Source organism: Narcine bancroftii, chromosome 5, assembly GCF_036971445.1.
Source record: "Narcine bancroftii isolate sNarBan1 chromosome 5, sNarBan1.hap1, whole genome shotgun sequence".
NCBI lineage: Eukaryota > Metazoa > Chordata > Chondrichthyes > Torpediniformes > Narcinidae > Narcine > Narcine bancroftii.
In genome coordinates this window covers 32,869,973-32,890,457 of record NC_091473.1, presented here as the reverse complement: position 1 = coordinate 32,890,457, position 20,485 = coordinate 32,869,973, and the positions used below count along the sequence as shown (strand labels likewise).

At 36.4% G+C, this 20,485-nt stretch overlaps 1 protein-coding gene across 2 annotated transcripts in view; it reads right to left on the bottom strand.

Annotated features, from left to right (window-relative positions):
- Positions 1-1,217: 1,217 nt before the first annotated feature.
- The window catches only part of eogt (EGF domain-specific O-linked N-acetylglucosamine (GlcNAc) transferase), a 61,022-nt gene continuing 41,754 nt past the window's right edge, over positions 1,218-20,485 (bottom strand). The window contains exons 11-16 of one of the 2 annotated variants that reach the window (XM_069937098.1): positions 19,960-20,028; positions 18,805-18,860; positions 15,277-15,327; positions 14,041-14,160; positions 13,318-13,420; positions 1,218-5,054 (exon numbers count right to left, since the gene is read on the bottom strand). In XM_069937098.1, coding sequence (XP_069793199.1) covers positions 4,908-5,054; positions 13,318-13,420; positions 14,041-14,160; positions 15,277-15,327; positions 18,805-18,860; positions 19,960-20,028 — 546 coding nt within the window. In that variant the 3' untranslated portion in view covers positions 1,218-4,907. The remainder of the gene's footprint in view (positions 5,055-13,317; positions 13,421-14,040; positions 14,161-15,276; positions 15,328-18,804; positions 18,861-19,959; positions 20,029-20,485) is intronic. The other variant, XM_069937099.1, reaches the window with a different exon arrangement.

The following is a 20,485-nucleotide window of genomic DNA, read 5'->3' as shown; positions in this document are numbered from 1 at the left end:
TGTAAAGGGGACCTGGGGGGGACCATCTTCTTAACACAGAGGGCATTGGCTATTTGAAGCAGGTAGCCCAAGGAAGAGATGGGCACAATATAATATTTAAAGCTCATTTAGACAGGGTATTTAGAAAGTTTCAGCGGGATATGGGCCAAATGCAGGCAGTGGGACAACTTAGTCAGCATGTACAGGTTGGCCCAAAAGGACTGTTTTCATGTTGTATAATTCTATGACTCCAAAAAGTTTACATTAATCTCACTCCTGCGTGGTTTTTCCCCTTAGTGGTCAATGCCTTGGGGAGGGATTTCCAGTAGGTAACAAGGAGCAGTTTCATTTCTTTTGCAACTGTGAAACTAAGAAAGGCATTAGACTTGGGTGAAATGATTTGCAGGTGGAGTGAACTAAAAAAAAACTGGAGACCAGAGAGGGGAATGGGGTCAGAAACCAAGGGTTTGGGTGTTAGAGAAATACAGAAATTAGAAGCTGGAATGTTGATGGTTTGGGTGCATGGGGTTCAGGGTTTGTGGAGATTTGGGGGAGCTAGAACTTGAGATGGGGTTGGAGATTAAGGAGCAGGAATGAGGGATTTCAGCCCTTAGAGTTTATGGTGATTGGAGGTTGGGGGTAATTCGAGATTGTGGAATCGGAGTTCATGGGGATTGGAGGAGTTGAGAGAAAAGAAGTTTGATGGGTTTAGAGAATTAAACAAAAGCTAGAGGAGCAATAAGAATCCCTAGGAGGGGAACAGTTTATTCAAAAGGTCAGAGGGATCAAAAGGTCTGGGACTGGAAGGGAAAGGGATGGTACCAAGGAAAGTCAGTTGAGTGATCAGAATCCATTGCCAGGATCAAGTGTGGATTAGGCCTGTTTGATGAAAGATTGCAAGTAACTCCAGGTACACAACCTGCTAATGTTGACTCACAGACAGACAGCCATTCATGGAAAGGCACTTCCTCTATTCTCTATCACACTGACCAATTTCCAGAAGCCAAAACTGGAACAGAGAGGATATTGTTTGACATTATTTCTGTTTATGATTGAAAGAGAAATGCAACTGTGAAGGAAAATACAAAAATATCTGTAGATTTATGATTCTTGGTGAGGAGTGGTCAAATTATTTGTTACTTGATGGTTTGTAATTTTTTCTGTGTATATTATTTCAATAACTTGCATTAAAAATGAATTATCAAATGATGCAGAAGTTGGATAATAAGTAAAAGTTTATTTATAAAGACACTATTCCATTGTTTTTTTTAAAAAAAAAACAGCTATTTTTGCCTTTCCAGTTCAAGCATGTTTGTAACTCTTCAAATTTTTCAGAAAATACATGTAACAATAAATAAATAATAATCACCAAAATAATGAACAAATATGAAAGATGGGCTTCAAGATGAAAAATTAACATTGTTTCCCTTTCCAAGGATGCTGAGCAGGGCATGAACCAGTTTGGAAAATTTCCAGTATGAAATTAAGAAAAAAGAATATGGTTGAAAGCAAAAAGTAGTCCTTTGAGCAAAATGATTAGAGAAGAGTTTATGTGTAGGGAAAGAGTTTAAAAAAAAAATGTGGAATCCTAATTATGGCAAGCTGGAGTTTTGCTAGAGGTTTTGGGCAAGAGGATTACATTGAGATGGAACAAGTTATTGGAATCTTAGAAAACTTAGTTCCATGAACTCCTTGCACTTGGCAACAGGAAGAGTGAAACATTATTGTAGAGTAAAATAAAAATGATGGTTTGGAAAGATGAACTGGCTCAGCACTGCAAGGAGTGAATCTGAATCAAAGATAAATGAGATAAAAATGAAAACCTTATCCTGACCTTCACAGCAAAATATCAAATAAGTTTTGTAAAAAACTAATGTTATCAGTTGAGACAATGATTTGCTGGAGGAACTCAGCAGATCAGACAGCATCATGGGTAGAAATAATCAGTCAATATTTCGAATTGAAACACTTTATCAAGTGTTTCTCTACTTTCATCAAGAGTTGAGGAGACCTGGAAGGGTCAATGTGTGCCCTGTTCTTACAGCCAGTGCATTCTCTTGAATCTAGTTCACATCTAGTTTCAGAATAATTCATTATTCTGGAAAAGACTACTGATACTGGGAATCTGAAACAAAAAGAAAATGCAGGAAATGCATATTGACGACATCATCCTCTGAAGTATCTTCTCTGGTGTCCAGGTGAGTGGACCTCCCATTACCGCACTCCAATTTGACATGTCTGCCCATCTGCTCTAAAGCTCAGACTTCAACTCTGGAGTTTCCTTAAGATTAACCTTTAGTGCTTCATCCTCTTTGTCTGCTTCCAACCTTTTGGTGATATCATCCAAATGACATGTCTTCTGTTTCTAAGAGTATGCTGACATCTTCCAGCCACAGCTTTTCATTGCCTATGCTCTAAAATGGTTTAAAAAGAATCCCATCTTGGAGTTAGCTAAAATAAACAATGTCAAGATTTAAACAAGCATCTTTGCACCTAACATTACAAACTGTCACCAGTTCTACCTTTTCTCCCAGCCATGCTTCCTCCAAAGACCAATTATTTTCAGGTCCACATCACTTTTCATATTTTCTGATGACAAAAAGGGCTAAATGGTCTGTGCTGACAATTAAAGCATTTCAATCACCAACCCCCCCCCTCCAATTCCCCCACTTTATTTCCCTGTTATATTTTCTCTCTTGCATATCCGTCATATTTCTCTTACACTTGGGGTAATTTATAGGAAACAATGAACCTCCCATGCAATGCACCTTTGGGATGTGGCAGGAAGCCAGAGTATCCCAGGGAAGTGCACACCAATGCCAGGGGAATGTGCAGATCTCCACACAGACTGTTTTAGAGATTAGCATTGAACCAGTGACACTTGAGAGATTGTAGATGCTGGAACATAAAGAACAAGATAACCTGCTGGAGGAATTCAGCAGGTCGCATAGCATCAGTAGAAGAAAAAGAATGTCAATGTTTTGGGTCAAAACACTTCATCTAGACTGAAGACTCTGGAGCTGTAGCACCAATACCTTCTGTATCTCTGCACCATCCATTGTCATTCAACTGCTCCATCATCTCCTACTTAAATTCTAATCCTGCTCATGGTCACTTTCAGACTAAGTCAGTGGTTCTCAACCTTTTTCTTTCCACTCACATACCACTTTATTCCCAATGCCATGTGCTCTGTGATTAGTAAGGGATTGCTTAAGGTGGTATGTGAGTGAAAAGAAAAAAATTGAAAACCGTTGTTTTAATCGTACCTAATTGACTCATTATGTGCACAGTTTCATAACTCCAAAAGAAATTGGCCAATGACAATTTTTCTCCAGCAAAGTATTTCAGTAACAATTAGGTCTGGAGCAGTGATTCTTAACCTTCCCTTATGCAATCCCTTTCTAATCACAGAGCACCAATGGCATAGGGATTACTTAAAGTGGTATACAAGTGAAAAAGGTTGAGAACCACTGGATTAAGCCATCTCAAAACTCTCCTAGACATTCTCCATGCTCTGGTTCCCATCTACTGTTCTGCATTAATCCCCGTCACTCCTTCCAACCTTCCTTGTTTTTCAACTTCTCAAATAATCATATGTCAGCCCATGATGTTGTGCTGACCTATATAAAGTCTAATCCTTTCCAACTTCACATACATAACCCTCTATTTTTCTTGCGTCCAAGTACCTTTCCAAAATTCTTTTAAATGTTCATAGTTTACCAGCCTCAACTGTTGGCGGCTTGAGGTGAGGAAACTACGCAGGCTGCAGGCGACTGTGGATAAGGGATTCACATCGGGCTGCAGACTACTGAAGGACGGCTCATGACTGGCTGCTAGGGGTACCAGGTATCAAAGCCGGGATGCCAGAGGGTGCCGAGGGTGCTGAAGGGTTCCTGATCACAATGGAGGTTCGTATCGGGAGCTCAGATTGCTGATGGTTTTGACTCGAGTTCGTGTGAATCCATGGATACACAGTAACTTTGAGGGCACTCTCTTTTGCTTCTCTTTCTCTGACTCCAAGGGGCGCTTCAGGCAATTTCTGCCAATGGCGAATCTGTCTGCCTTACAGCAGACAAAAACAAATTATGTGTAATATTACACTGCCTTTATTACAATGACAATAAATTGAATCTTGAACCCCCAGAAATGCATTCTAAGCACCAACCACTCTATATAAAACCTACCTCTGACATCTCCCCTAAACTTTCTTACATGCACCTTCAATAGATGTCCTCTGGTATTTGTCACCCCAGGAAAAAAAAGGTCCACCTTCTCTATGCCTCTCATAAATCTTATTAAGTCATGACTTATTCCCTGTCACTCCAAAGCATCTGTTGTTTAAATTTTTTCATGATCTTAATGAGCCTTATTGCTATGATTTACACCAATCAGTTTGACCCTCTTACACTGGTCTTTTCAAAACAAACAAAAAAAAAATTCTTCCCTCCACACCACCATTCACCATAATCATATAGCCACATCTCTTTTCATTGTTCCCATTATCTGAAATACCCTTGTTAAAATCTCCAAATCCACTTCTGCAAGTAAGACTCTCCTCAAAATGGCACTGATCAATCATTTCTGTCATGTACAATTGTTTCACTCAACATGAACAGAAGGATACTCAGACAAAAACAAAACTCTTTGGAAGTATGGCTACGTAAAAGAGAAATGGTGTTCATAAATATAGATAATTTTTGCGCACTGCAAACAGGTTTATACTAAAATTCTAATATTTACTGGTATAATGTGACATTTAGAGAACACGCCTACTTTCAAATATTTGATTCTGACCAAGAATTACACAGCAAGAAATATATTTATGCTGGTGCATTTGATAGAGTACATCTAACAGTAAAGAATCTTATTTTACAAGTGTCTCAAAGTCTCTTTAAAATTTAACAATAAAACACAACTTTCATATGTTGTCATAATTCATTATGATATTGAAAGAAAGGCCATTTCGGATGTTGTGTTACTTTCTCTGCAGCAGACAACACCAGACGCATAAATTCAGTCACATCAAAAGAGTAGTTGGTAAACTTGGGATGATCCCCAAGTGTTGGATGATGTCCCTGTGTGAAGAAAAAATATTATGTAAAATTAAAATTAGGAAACTGTTCAATTTCTTCCTGTTTAGAATATGACAAAGACAATTGAGAAAGCAAAGACTTCATCATAAATGATGGTCATCAACAGGATGCTTCCACAGTAGTGTCATTAATGGCCACCATTTTATTTCCTACACTGCATAAAGAAATTGACACATTTTGGGGTAGCTAACTGCAGCACCAACTCAACCTACAAATTTGGTGATGACACTACCACTGTTGGCCAAATAACTGGAAATGATGAGTCAGAATAGAAGACAGGGATCAAGAATCTGGGAGCTGATTGTAAATTTTGGGATGGCAAGACCACACATCTGTCTGAATTGATAGGAAGGAGGTGGAGAGGGTCAAGACCTTCAATTTCCTGGGTATTTCAGATGACCTTTCCTGGAGCCAGAACATAGAGATAAGCCTTTACTTCAGAAGATCAGGAGATTTGGCATGCCCTCAGCATCAAATCCACGCTGCTGAAGATCCAACTGCGCTGGGTAAGTCACGTCTCCAGAATGGAGGACCATCGCCTTCCCAAGATCGTGTTCTATGGCGAGCTCTCCACTGGCCACCGAGACAGAGGTGCACCAAAGAAGAGGTACAAGGACTGCCTAAAGAAATCTCTTGGTGCCTGCCACATTGACCCCCGCCAGTGGGCTGATCTCGCCTCCAACCGTGCATCTTGGCGCCTCACAGTTCGGCGGGCAGCAACCTCCTTTGAAGAAGACCGCAGAGCCCACCTCACTGACAAAAGACAAAGGAGGAAAAACCCTACACCCAACCCCAACCCACGAATTTTCCCTTGCGACCGTGTCTGCCTGTCCCGCATCGGACTTGTCAGCCACCAACGAGCCTGCAGCTGACGTGGACATTACCCCTCCATAAATCTTCGTCCGCGAAGCCAAGCCAAAGAAGATACTCTATCAATTTTCTGCAGGTGCACTGTGGAAAGTATACTGGCTTGTTACATCACGGTTGATCGATGCTGGCCTCCACTCTTCTATGCAAATACACAGAACCTTTGTTCCTCCATCTTTCAGAGATTTACCTTTACCTTAAATATTTTGAATGGCAGAAATTCACTGCACGCTTGGAGAGGAAATTGCCATGCATTTATTACCTCACACATTTAACTCCATTGCCAGGTTCTCACCCAATTTGTTTTGCATCCAATTGCAGAATCACAATGTCCTCATCACAACATAAATCCTCGCAGATATTTTTGTTTCATCAGCAAACTTGGAAATTTTACCTTTCCTTCCCCCATCACCCCCTCCCTCCCCCCCCCCACCACTAAAAACATTGATGTAGATACTATACAAACTGATGGAATAATAAACACTTGAAGGAATGTTTTGAGTTTCAGAACTAGTAGTTTCACCAAGCAGGAGGCTATGTGGCTGCAGAAGTTAAGGGAGCACAGGAATGAATCTACAGGTACCTAATGTCTTTGAAGGCTCTGCCTTTTGCTTCTTTTTCTCTTACTAGTGGGGGTGCCTCTTTATGTGACTTTATGACAAAGTTAATTAATTTTATATATTGTGTACTTGGCAATAAAGGAACCCTGAACCTTATAAACCATAGTTCAGCTATTTCCACTGGAAATCAGAATTACTATTGCAAAGCTTTATATAATGCTGTATATTAGCCACTCTATCACCAAAGCCACAAAGGCATATTGCTTCATACAGATGAGAATTACTTGTTCAAACTCCCTTTTGTTAGGGGGGGGGGGTGGTGGCAAGATGGCGTAGAGTCTAGACATGCAATCTTGACCTCTCTGGCCATACCCGTTTTTTTAACCCTTTGTTTCAAAGTTTAAACTTTTTAAATTTTAGTTTAAAGTATTAAGGAATTATTATGGCCACTAATGGTAAAAAGACTAAATCTCAAGTTCAAAAGAAAATACATTTTTGAAGTGCTGAAGATTTGGGGCCTAGACGACTTGAAACAGTCCCAGGCTCAATTTCTTCATTGCCTAAATCCCAAGGATTGCCTGTGGAGGCTGAAAAGGAAATGTATCAGGCAGCATTACAATCTGAAGAAGTCATTTTTCTTCACGAATGGATGAGAAAACAACAAGATGCGGGGGAAGACCGCATGCGACTCCCTGAAGAAGTCGCAATGTCGTCGCTGGGAGTCCAGACCTGCAGTAAATCTTTTAAAATGCCTTTTGTTGAATTGCAGCAGGAGTTGCAGTTACCTTGTTCTGCCACCATGTCAGAGAGAGCAGAGCTGAGATTTACGGATTCACAATGTATGCAATTAAATGCAGTTATTCAACCTTTGTTGACATCTCTAATGAATGAGATGGTTCAAATGAATGCTGGTATAAGTTCAGAATTAAATATGGTTAAGACACGTGTGGATGCATCTTTTGAAGAATTTTAAAAATTTCAGACTGCTTTTTTGGACTGTAAACAACAAGTGACTTCTAACACAGAAAAAGTGTTGAAGGTGGAAAAATCAGTTATAGAATTAGGAGATCGTGAGAAGGAGCTAGAAAGAAAAATAGATTATTTGGAAAATCAAAGCAGAAGGAATAATGTGAAAATTGTTGGTTTGCCAGAAGGTATAGAAGGACAAGACCCTCTTCGTTTTTTTAAAGACTGGATTCTGCAAATATTAGGGCAAGAACTTTTCTCTGGGGGATTGGCACTGGAAAGAGCCCATAGAGCTTTAAGAAGAATACCCTCAGCTGGTCAACCCCCGAGACCGGTAACAATTCGATGTCTGAGTTATTTGGATAGAGAAGCAATACTTCGACTTGAAGTACAAAATGCGAGACAACAACAAACCCCATTATTGATTCAGAATAGTAGTCTTTTTTTATCCTGATCTGAGTCAAGATGTCATTCAACGTCGACGTCGATTTAATCCAGTTAAAGAAGTTTTGTCGCGTAAAGGTTGTAAGTCTACTTTTCGTTACCCTGCATTGTTGAAGGTCTTTTACGGAGTCTATCAATTTTGTTTTTTTGAAACTGATTGTGAAGCAATGATTTTTACTGACTCACTGCCAGATATAAGAGGACAAAGATGTAGCTCACCATTATCTCCTAAAGAAAAATTTGGTAGTTCTGGAAACAGAAGAAATGGCAGAAATGGGGAAAAATGGGAATGGGAAGAGTCCACCTCCTTCCGAAATGGGATCTTCGAGACTGGAGTCTTTTGGATGAAAAAAAGAATTTTCTTATTTTTTTTGTTATTATGATACTTGGATGTTACTGATTGTTTGGCTGGGGAGGGGGAGATTTGCATTAAGTTCTTTACTAGTCATCAGCCACTGGTGGGTGATCCACACCCAGTTTTTGTTTAGGGGATTATTACCTTTTGGTAGTTTTTTTTGGGGGGGGGGAATTTTTTAAATTTTTTTTTTAAACTTTTTTCTTAGTTTTTAATTTGTGATTTTCTTTATTGGAGGGCCTATATACGTTGATTTGAGTTTTTATATAAAGATATTATTGGTATTTAGTAATAATAGTAGATATGTCGAAGTTGAGGTTTGCTACTTTTAATGTTCGAGGTTTAAACAGTACGATTAAACGTAAGCGAGTCTTGGCATATATTAAGAAAATTAAAATTTATATTGCCTTTTTACAAGAAACACATTTGAATGTGAATGAAAGTGTGAAATTAAAAAGGGATTGGGTTGGGCATGTATATTTTTCTTCATTTAATTCTAGAGCTAAAGGTGTAGAAATTTTGATACATAAAAATTTATCTTTTGAATTACAATCAATGGAGGAAAAGGCAGGATGTATTCTTAAATTGAATTGTAAGATTTTTAGTGAATTTTGGACTTGATATTTATGCTCCAAATGCAGACGATGAAGTATTTATTTCGGATTCATTTTTGATGTTTGGGTCAAGCTAATGATAATATTTTAGTTGGTGGTGATTTTAATTGTGTTTTGGAACCTTTATTAGATAAATCTCCGAAGAAAGTTAAAAAATCCAAGATGGCAATCCAGGTCCAAGCGTTGACGAAAGATCTTAATTTAGTACATATTTGGAGACATCTTAATCTGACAGAGAAAGATTTTTCCTTTTATTCATCTAGCCATGAATCGTTTTCAAGGATTGATTTCTTTTTAGTATCGGCACATTTACAAGGGAAAATACAACAAGCGGAATATAAAAGTAGGGTGATTTCAGATCATTCTCTGTTATATTTTACATATGAAACTTCTGAGAAAATTCAAATAGCTTATCGTTGGAGATTTAATACAATGTTAAAAAATATGGAATTTATTGAAAAAACAAATTAATTTTTTTTAAAGAAAATTCTAAATCTGTTCAAAGTAAGTTTGTATTATGGGATGCTATGAAAGCCTATTTGAGAGGACAAATAATTAGTTATACTTCTAAAATAAAAAAAGAATCGATTAAATCAGAGTCTTGAATTAGAGAAACAGATCGATGAGTTAGGAAAGGAATTTCAGAAAGATGCTACAGAAGATCAGAAAATAGAATTATCTAGGTTGAAATTGAAATATAATATCTTGCAATCTTATCAATTTGAATGTGTGATTAATAGGACTAAACAACGGTATTACGAATGGGGAGAGAAAGCACACAAGGTATTGGCGTGGCAATTAAAGAAAGAACAGATATCGAGGACTATTGATGCTGTTAGATGGAATTATTTTATTACTTATAAACCTTGTGAGATTAATGATGAATTTTATTCATTTTATAAAAAGTTATAAACATCTGAAGGAAAACAGGAAACTGGATCGATTGATTTTTTTTTTAAAATCACAGTTGAATTTACCGATATTAGAGGATGGAAATATACAGGAGTTAGAAGAACCATTTACTGATTCGGAAATTAAAATGGCTTCGCTGGAAATGCCAAATGGTAAATCGCCTGGTAATGATGGATTTTCGGTTGAATTTTATAAAAAGTTTTTATGATGATTTCTCTACAGTGTTTGGGGATGTATTACGTCAAGTTGGAGAATATTATGATTTACCTGAGTCTTGTTCTAGTGCTTTAATTACAGTAATTCCTAAAAAAAAGATAGAGATCCTTTGAAGGTATCTTCATATAGACCAATTTCATTGTTAAATGTAGATTATAAAATAATAGCTAAAGTATTAGTGAATAGATTGGCTAAATTTTTACCAAAGTTGATACATATTGATCAAACAGGTTTTATAAAGAATAGATATGCTTCAGATAATATTTTGCGAGTGACTAGTTTGATTAATAGATCATCCGATGGTGATATCCTTAGATGCAGAAAAAGCATTTGATAGAGTTGAATGGAATTTTTTTGTTTAAAGTTTTGGAGAAATTTAAGTTTGGTCCTTCTTTTATTGGTTGGATTAGGGCTCTACATAGTAAACTGGTAGCTAGAGTATTGACGAATGGTTTGATTTCGGAATCTTTTAAGTTAACTCGATCAACTCGTCAAGTTTGTCCTTTATCACCAGCTTTGTTTACGTAAGTGATTGAACCTTTAGCACAGTTGATAAGACAAAATAGACAGATACAAGGTATGAAAGTTTTAGATGAGGAATATAAAATTAATTTATTTGCTGATGACGTATTGGTGTATTTAACAAATCCAGCTCAGTCACTTTTGCATTTGAAGGAATGTTTAATACAATATGGATGTCTTTCTGGATATAAAGTTAATTGCGAAATTAACTTACTGGTAAGTGAAGGAGATTATTCAGTTTATAAGAATATTATTAATTTGAAGTGGACTGATCGAATTAAATATTTGGGTATAATTTTGAATGTTAATTATTAATCTTCGAGCTGGCAGAGTCCGCAAGCATCGAATCCATGCTGCTGAAGACCCAACTGCGCTAGGTGGGTCACGTCTCCAGAATGGAGGACCATCGCTTTCCCAAGATCGTGTTATATGGCGAGCTCTCCACTGTCCACCGAGACAGAGGTGCACCAAAGAAGAGGTACAAGTACTGCTTAAAGAAATCTCTTGGTGCCTGCCACATTGACCACCGCCAGTGGGCTGATATCGCCTCCAACTGTGCATCTTGGCGCCTCACAGTTCGGCGGCTGCAACCTCCTTTGAAGAAGACCGCAGAGCCCACCTCACTGACAAAAGACAAAGGAACCAACCAACCAATTTTCCCTTGCAACCACTGCAACCGTCCCGCATCGGACTTGTCAGTCACCAACGAGCCTGCAGCAGACATGGACATACCCCTCCATAAATCTTCGTCCGTGAAGCCAAGCCAAAGAAGATATAAATTAAATTATGCTCCATTAATGAAAAAAATTAAAACTGATTAGATTAAATGGAAAGATTTACCTATTAATTTAATGGGAAGGATAAATACAAATAAGATGAATATCTTTCCACGTATACAATATTTGTTTCAATCTATTCCGTATTTACTTGATAAAATTTGTTTTTGAGATTTAAATAAAATGATTTGGGAGGTTTTATGGAGGGGTAAATTTTCGAGAGTAGCTTTGAATAAATTAACTTGGAAATATGAGTTGGGGGATTACGTTCACCACGTTTTCAAAATTATTATGAGACAGCCCTAATTAAATTTATTAGTTCATTGATGGATTTGATACGGCCTCCGAGTTGGGCTAAAATTGAGATGGCAAGTATTTCTGAATTTGAAATACATCAATTTTTGTTTAGGTGGAATATGAATTTGTTACATCAATATAATATGCCTTTACTAAAACATTTAATGAAGTTATGGATAAAGAAAAATAAAATGATAGGTTCTAGGGGTAAATTATTGGCTTTGATTCCGTTGTATAATAATCAACTTATTTCTTTTTCAATACATAATCAAAGTTTATTGCATTGGAGATTTAAAGGTGTGGAAAATTTGGGAGATTGTTTTAAAGAGGGTAAGTTTTTATCTTTTAATCAGATGGGAAGATTTTGGTGTTGATAAGAATTCTTTATTTCTTTATTATTAAATTTGATCTTTGGTAAAATGTATGTTTGGTAGAGATATAATTTTACTTAAAATGACTAAATTTGAGACTTCTCTTATGAAGGTACCAGAGAAGGGTTATATTTCATTTATGTATCAAATATTACTAGATGGTATGGATAAAAAGGCTTGGGATAGATCTAAAATTAAATGGCAAGCAGATAATGGTTTTACTTTTTCTGAAGAGGATTGGTTAGATATTTGTTATGATAGTGTAACTAGATTGATAAATGCACGTTATACAATGATTAATTACAATTTTTTACATCAATTACACCTAAAAATTTACTAAAATATGGTTTTAATGAATCAGATTTGTGTTTTAGATGTGGTGATACGGTTGGAACATTTTTTCATGCTGTTTGGTCATGTATACAATCTTTTTGGAAGAAAATTCAATCATTTTTAGAATATCTGTATAAGATTAAAATAGTTTTAGATCCAACAGTATTTTTATTGGGTAGTTTGCAACCTCTGAAAGGCTTGGGATTAGATAAGTTTCAGCTTGCTTTTGTATATTTAGCTTTGTCCGTAGCGAAAAAATATATTGCTAGTAAGTGGAAAAATACAAATATGATTGATATTAATAGATGGCATAATGAGATGAAATATTGTTTAATAATGGAAAAAATTATGTATGTTTCACATGATAATTATAATTTTTTAATTAATAAGTGGTTGTTATATTCGGAATATTTACATTTCAATTTATATTGATTAGATTTTAATATGTATATTTAACTTTTTTTTAAATATTCTTTCTTTTTTTATGGCTCTCCTTAGGAGAGTTGGCTGAAGGGGGGGGAAATCTTTCTTTTCTTTTTTTATATAAAAAATTTTCATGTTTAATTGCTGTATATGTTATATATTATTTGTTTTTTGAACAAATAAATAAAGTTTTTTTTAAAAACTCCCTTTTGAGTAAGTTAGATTCAATAAATGCAGTGGTGTATTGCTACAAAGATCATGCATCTCTTTACTATGGAGAATAAAAAAAATATTCCCCCTTAATAAAAACATATTGCCCACATATACAATTAAAGGAAATGTAAATTGTCACTAGTTTAGCCATTCCAAAAATAAATCCACTTTGCAAATATTTACCACTTGTGAATTAATCCTTGTGACTTACTACAAATTACTAATGAGTTTAGTTAAGATTACTTTCCTTTTATTATTTGATTGAATTCTCAAAGCTCCACAAAATAAATCAATTTAATGCCTCTGGTAGTTTAAATTGTTGCATGGATAAAAAACATAGCCATGGGAAACAGGTGATACTAAAATGATCACAAACCTTATCCTGAGGTATAACTTTGTCGCTTTTTTCCCAAGTCATATAGTGAATTCCTCGAAGTCGAGCTAAGTCCAAATAGCAGCGATCATCTTCACAATTATACCTGAAGAAGAATATACTTCTGTAACGCCTAATCAAATTTGAAAAAGCTGTACATCGCAATGAACTAATTCATTCTGAAGTGCAGTTACATTTCAATGGTCTTATGGAGCAGCTTTTTACAATGAGTTATATCCAACCATTAATGATTTTGTGGGGATTCAAAGGATTGGTGTTATGATCTTTTCTCATTAATGAACATTTGATAAATAATGACGCCATGATCTGTCAGCTTTCGAAAATGAAAGCTGCACAAGGTCACATGGTTTTAAATGTTATTTGTGGTTCACAATGCTTCAGAAACACACTTACGTGATTTACAGAACAAAATTCTTAGACACCTTCAGTCTAAGTGCATACTTTAAAAAAAAAGCCCAGGTGGGCTGCCACAACTCTGAAAGTATAGAAACATGAGGCACTACCTTCAAGCAAGAGATAGCAACAAATATGAATAAAGGAATTGCAATTAACTTGACAATTATGTTATATTTATCAATCTAAACGTAATCTATCATTTAACAGCATTATTAAAGGTTAAACAGAGTGGTCAAATTACATAGAAAAGGCATGAAAGTTCACCAATTGCAAAGGCATTCACAAGAATAATAATAAAAAATTACATACAATTCAAAAATGACAGCCCAGTCAGGTAGAAAAAGCAGGTGAGTCAGACCAGCTCCATGCATGGAGATAAAAATATCTGAATTGTGTGTTATTTTCAGCTGCTCTGAAAATCCAATGTCTCTAAGAGAATAAAAATACGAGAAAGTAAAGGCTACAATATGAAATCTAATTTAATTAATTGTGACCAACACAAGCAGTTTAAGGAAGTTTAGTTTTTAAGTTTCATTTTTTAAACATAGACTTAGAAATTATATTAACTCAAGTTAATACACTCCTCAGTGACACTATTTAAACCACTAACATTCATTTAATATCAGCAAATGTTCCCAAATGGTAAGAACTGTAAAGAACATTGCAGAGCTATTTTTTTTAAAAACAAAGCAAGCTATAGATTTTACTCCACACAGAATTCTCTATCATGGATTTCTATTCAACATCAAAACAATTTACTATTCTGATCTATTTAAGTTGGTCTGGACTACAAGAAGTTAGTTCAGTGCCTGTCTGATCATTTCAACATACATTCAGATCCCTCAAGTTGCATGCTTGTTGGGAAGAATAAGGTGCATGGAATTATAAGTAAGACACAAAATTTGTGTGAAATTGCAGTTGCAAAATGAAGCTAGACTGAAGAAAACAATGAATCCATATTTAAGAGATTTGTATTGAAAAGCTAATCATGATTCCTCTATTATTTTGTAGAATGAAAATCAGAGTACCACACAATGAAATAAAATTCAATACAATTTGATGCTATAATCAGAACACGCAACATAAAAATACACTCCAAACAATTTGCTACTTTATCCTTCAATTTCATGCTTCATTATTTTACTTTAACGAGTTGATTTTTCAAAACAAGATGGAATAATATTTTTTTTAATCGTGCAACTTTAAAACACAAACTTCATATATATATTTTCTTGTTCATTATTCCATTCAATTTCAACTTCTCAACCAGCATGCAACCTGAGGTAATTGAAGGTGCATTGAAATTATTGAACATTCACTGAATCATTTTATTTGTTCCACAAAGATACAGATAAAATGAAGAAAACTTTCTGTTGAGAGCAGTCAAGGGCAAAAGCTCCTAACCATTAAATAGTGTTAAAATCTAGTTATAGTAGCTTTGCAGATTACAGCATATTGGACTAACAGTCAACATGGTAGACAGATATACTGTATTACTGAGTTGGTCTGCAGGCCAAATTCATTCAAGTCTTGACCAATACTTGCCCAGAGGCATCCCCTTCTATGTGTTTATCATCTCTGGTAGGGCGATACCATCTTTGAAAATTAAAGAAATAAATAGCTGAAGGATGTTTGTTATAATGCAGGAGCATCAGCTATCACTACAGATTTTCACTCTATAGATGCACACAAGCATGGAGATGGTGGAAGGAAGGGAAGCCCCAACTACTGTCATGAAATTACCTAGTGAAATGCACCACTTAATTGTAGCAAGTTTTAAGGTTTTTTTTTTACAAAATCTGTCAAAGACAATTTCAATCTGTATCCTAAGAACAAAATTTTAATCCATAGATGTCCCTCCCTGACACTTAAATTCAAATGAATTAATTAACAGTGAATGGAATATAAAGATGCACTTCCTTTGTGCAAAAATTCCTCAGGAAATCCAAGAGCTATGGGGTTATACAAGAAAATCTACGGATGCTGGGGTCGAGTGCAGAACACAAATGTGCATGAGAAACTCAGCAGGTCATACAGCATCCAAAGGGTTAATACGTTTAAGCAAAAACAAGCAGATGCCTGGATAATAAGGTGGAGGGAGGAAAGGAGCAGAGAGGAGGGACAGGGGAGAGGAAGGACCACAAGCTATCAGGTCATTGTGAAGGAGCTGAATAGGGATAAAAAGGAAAGTCTTCAGACAGAGCAGCTGAATGGACCTATTAGCCTGTCCTTCTTCCCCTGCTCCTCCTCCCACTTTTATTCAGGTGCCTACCTGTTTGCACTTGTATTCGATGAAAGATCCAGGCCCAAAATGTTGGTTACCCATTACTTCCTATGGACGCTGCGTGACTTGCTGAGTTTCTCCGGCACATTTTTGCAAGAGCTACAGGGGTTAGGGTACCATAGTAATCTTAAAACACAAACTTGGTCTTGCTGGGCAAGAGCCATGCTTCACTAACTGGAGCAGGACTATACATTCACTATTTCTGTCTGATTCACTGAGTATCTTGAAACCTTCCACAGCAATGCCACCCCTGCACAGTTAAATAACATAGGAAACTTTTCCCCTAAATAACAGTTTAAAAATAAAAGTTTCTGCACACATCAGATCAATCAATGCCAGTTACTGGCTGCAATCATTCTTTTCTCAGGACTGAATATTCTTCAAAAGTCAAAGACTTCTTGTTTGCTGACAGATTTTCTTTACCATAATGAGAACCGTATAGAATTGTTCCTTTACAAGTGGTATATTAAAATAAAGTGTATATTATTGTTGGCTTGTTAGGCTGTATAATGAGGAAAGAGATTGGCATCAGTGAAACCCAAGAGCAAGGACCAGCTGAGATAAAACAACCCATAAATAAGATAGGCTCAGTTGCAACTGAAGACTCAAGTGAAATATATGAACAGTGCAACAGAGGATTATGAATTCAGTGCTTTAGTTCCAGGAAGAACACGTTGCCATTCTTTGAGTGAACTTGTAACATTATTAGTCAAACATAGTGTTGAGCTATGGCAAATCATGGGTTGCTTGTCTTTAGACTTAAATACTGTACATAAGCATGTAATGGTTGAATTTTGTGCACCAATTTTTAGGATAAAACAAGACACACATACTACTTTTGACCCGTTTCATTCAAGGTGTTGGGAGCTTGGATGGGCGGGCAAATGGCTGGAACCAGGTGGTAAGTCTGCGCTCGAGGGCTCCCGTGGGTGGGAGGCTGGGGCCTAGGCAAGAGTCCATGGTCGAAAGCACCCAGTGGGCAAGCGGTCGGGGCCGAAGCGGGAGTCCACAGTTGAGGTGTCGGGAGCTCTGGAGGGCAGGCAGCCGGGGCCATAAATAGTGAGGGGAGTCAACATTTTACACGGAATACATGGAAATACCACATTTTTCTGCCAAAAATGGGGGGGGGGGGGATGGGGGGGGGGGGGGTCGCTTTCACATGGTATCAACTGTTAACACACATACTAGAAAAAAACTCAGATAGTTCTTTAATAAAAGTACATTTTTTCAGAGCTTAGGTCCCAGACCAATGGCCTCAAATTGTGAAGCAATCAAAAGCAGAAAGCAAAAGATGCCATAAATGAGTGCAGAGATCCTGAGAGATTGTCAGAGAAAGAGATTACAAGCAATAAAGCAAACCATTATTATCTCATGGATTTGATACCAACTATTGTGACCTCTAAATTTTGAATGCAGGTAGTATCACAGCACATCAAAATATCAATGCATGGGAGTAGTATTGAAACTTTTTGTTTCTGCTCGCTTGACCGACGGGATTAATAGCGCTCAAATCCACAAGCAAAAAAAAAACTGCACAATATCGTAGTGTATCAACTCCATAAATTGTGTCCATAAGAGCTCTAATGATTGGTGTAGCTATTTGCAGTTCTTAAACTGAAGCTCAGTGAAAGAGCTTGTGAGAATGACTTCAAAGCATTCCTCTTCTACTCATGAACTCCAAAACATCCATTTCCTGAACCTCCTTTGGTTTTACATTTCTGTACTGGTATATGACAAATGTAATCATGGTGAATGCTAGACTAAGGCCCCATGTGCCTGCTCCTCGAAGCGTAGAAAACTAACATAATAATGTAGCTTTTCTTATGATTGGACATTTGTTTTTCCTGCAGAAAAACGTCATCTTTTGCAACACAAATGACCATAGCTTACAAAACCTGACATACCCTTCACCATCTTAAATGGAAGGTTTTGTAGATGGAGATGATGGGCTGAATTGAGACAGCTACATCAGACCACAATTTCTCCTTCATTTGAAAGTGGCTTTCCTGCAAAATTAAACTAAATTTGCATTAATCAAGTAAATATTTTGCCTGTGAGTTCCATTTCTAGAATAGCAAACTATGAACAATGCTTACTGCTTTCCTTCTGAAGGATTCATTTCTATGTACTGAATTGAGCGAGTTATTTTCAGTGGCATCTGAAAAAATCTTACTCATCCTGCATTTAAAAATCTACTGGCTTCTTTCACATTTTTGATTTACGAAACCCTACACTACATCACCTCCCAGGCAAGCTTCTACTCTCATGTGTTATTTACTGTTCACCTCTCCAAGGAGCATTTCCTGTGGACTTGTAACCAACTGATGCTGGTCCTTAAATCAGTCACCTATCCCATCTCCTGAGACAACAGGCAGAGCACATTGATTGTGGTGGCTCAGAAGTTGCATAATTCGTAAAGCAGTCTATGCTGAATTGGCTGACCATTTAATTTTTCTAATCCACCTGAAGTACCAAAAAGCACAATCAGTGATCTTGTTAAATGAGAAAAAAAATTAAACCCTATCTAAAATCATGGTTGACCACTTAGTAATTGCATCTCTTAAATGGTCACTCAAGGCATAAATAGAAGACTAAAATCCATACTGGATTTAGATATGGAATTGCTCTGCAAACCATTCACATTATAGATCAAAACAACATAGTTTTGAAAAGACCGAAATCTGAAAATGTAATTTCACTATATAATTACAAAGAAAAGCAAGCATTCCCCCCTTCCCTGAAACAGAAATTTAAAATTTACATCCTGATATATGATGTTGAATACTTACCTGTAATCCACTACTGTGACATCAAATACAGATACGGTCTTCAAAGCCTTCACCAGCTGAGATTAAAGTTGAAATATTTGCCACATATTAAATAGTTAAATTTTACCGATTATTTAATACAATTCAAGCATTCTTTAACACAAAATTTCTTTGAATAAAAATAAAATATTTAATGAGTCCTTTTTTTCCATTTTAAATTTTAGTTAAAATAAGGTAGAAGCCAATTCCACCCATTTAAACGTGCGGCGCCCAATTACACCCAAAATAATTTATAACTCTATACATTTTGGACAAATTGGAGCACCTGCAGGAAACCCATACAGACATGGGGAGAGCATACAAACTCGTCTTACAGACATCGCAAGAATCAAACTTGGGTCATTGATGCTGTAATAGCATTGAGCTAATTGCTTTGCTAACTATGCCACCCACAAGCAAATCTCCCATAATATTGCCCACAACAAGGCAGAGAATACAATGTGCAAATGTCATTAATAATGCATTGCAGAAATTATACAGGGATAGTTAATTCTCCTTTTTTTTTTACACAAGAATTTCAATGTATACCTCAATTTACTAAGTGATTATGTTCGGGGAAAATGTGTTGTCAGAAGAAAACTCATAAACAGGGAAAAAAGTTAAACAGAAAAGCCTGTAGATGCTGTGAATGCAGTGCTCTACACAAAAGTGCTGGAGACAATCAGCAGGTAATGCAGCATTGAATGGAAGAAAAGAGTTCCAGGAATCTCAGTAAAAACAATAATATGCATTTTTTTTTTAAAAACATCAATGTGAGAATTTGAATTCATAAACTATGATTTGGTCAACAAAATAAATCTTAAAACAAAGCTTTATAATACACACATAATGTACCTGTACTGATCATGAAACTCTCTCTTCGCCCCACCCCACCCCCCCCCCCCCCACTTTACAAGCCCTTCCCACATCCACTTCCTCTCTTGCTATCTCTCTCCATTTCACTACATTTCTCCCTGTTAATTCTGCATTTGTAACCGAGCAGCCAACAGGTTCCACCATTTAACAAAACACATTACAGGGTATTTTACAAATGGATCTTATTAAAATCAATAAATTCATCGCTGCTATTTCTAGTCAACTTTGGCAACACAATAAAAATGTTCTTTAATCACTTACCTCATCCTGATTTAAAATTCTGCGGTATTGAGTGCTCCGAACCAGGAATGTAATACGAATTCTTCCAATCTTGATAAAAAGAGAGTTGAATTCATTAAGAATTTAGTTAGATTTTCAAATGTTAACATTTTAAGAATACAGTACAATATCAAAATATTATTTAGTACTGTGGAATCAAAAATTTTTCATAGGCAACAGATCAAATACTGTTTATTCAAATGTTCTGAAAGAGTAGTTATCCTTCCCATCTTTTTCCTCACATTTTCATTTAACTCATCAATTTCTCCTTCAGGTTTTCCCACCACATCCATGGAGATTCTACCCACCAGCAGTCAAGCTCATGAGCTTCGCCAATGTTCAACCTGCTTCAATGGAAATCTGTAACTTTTAACTTCAACATTTTAATCCTCTGAATTTGACATAGAGTTCAACCACCCCTTCCCTACAATTGCCTATGACCTGGACGGAAGCTGGAATTAGGTTTGTAAAGAATTACCCTCAAATTACTGGACCACTCTACAGAATA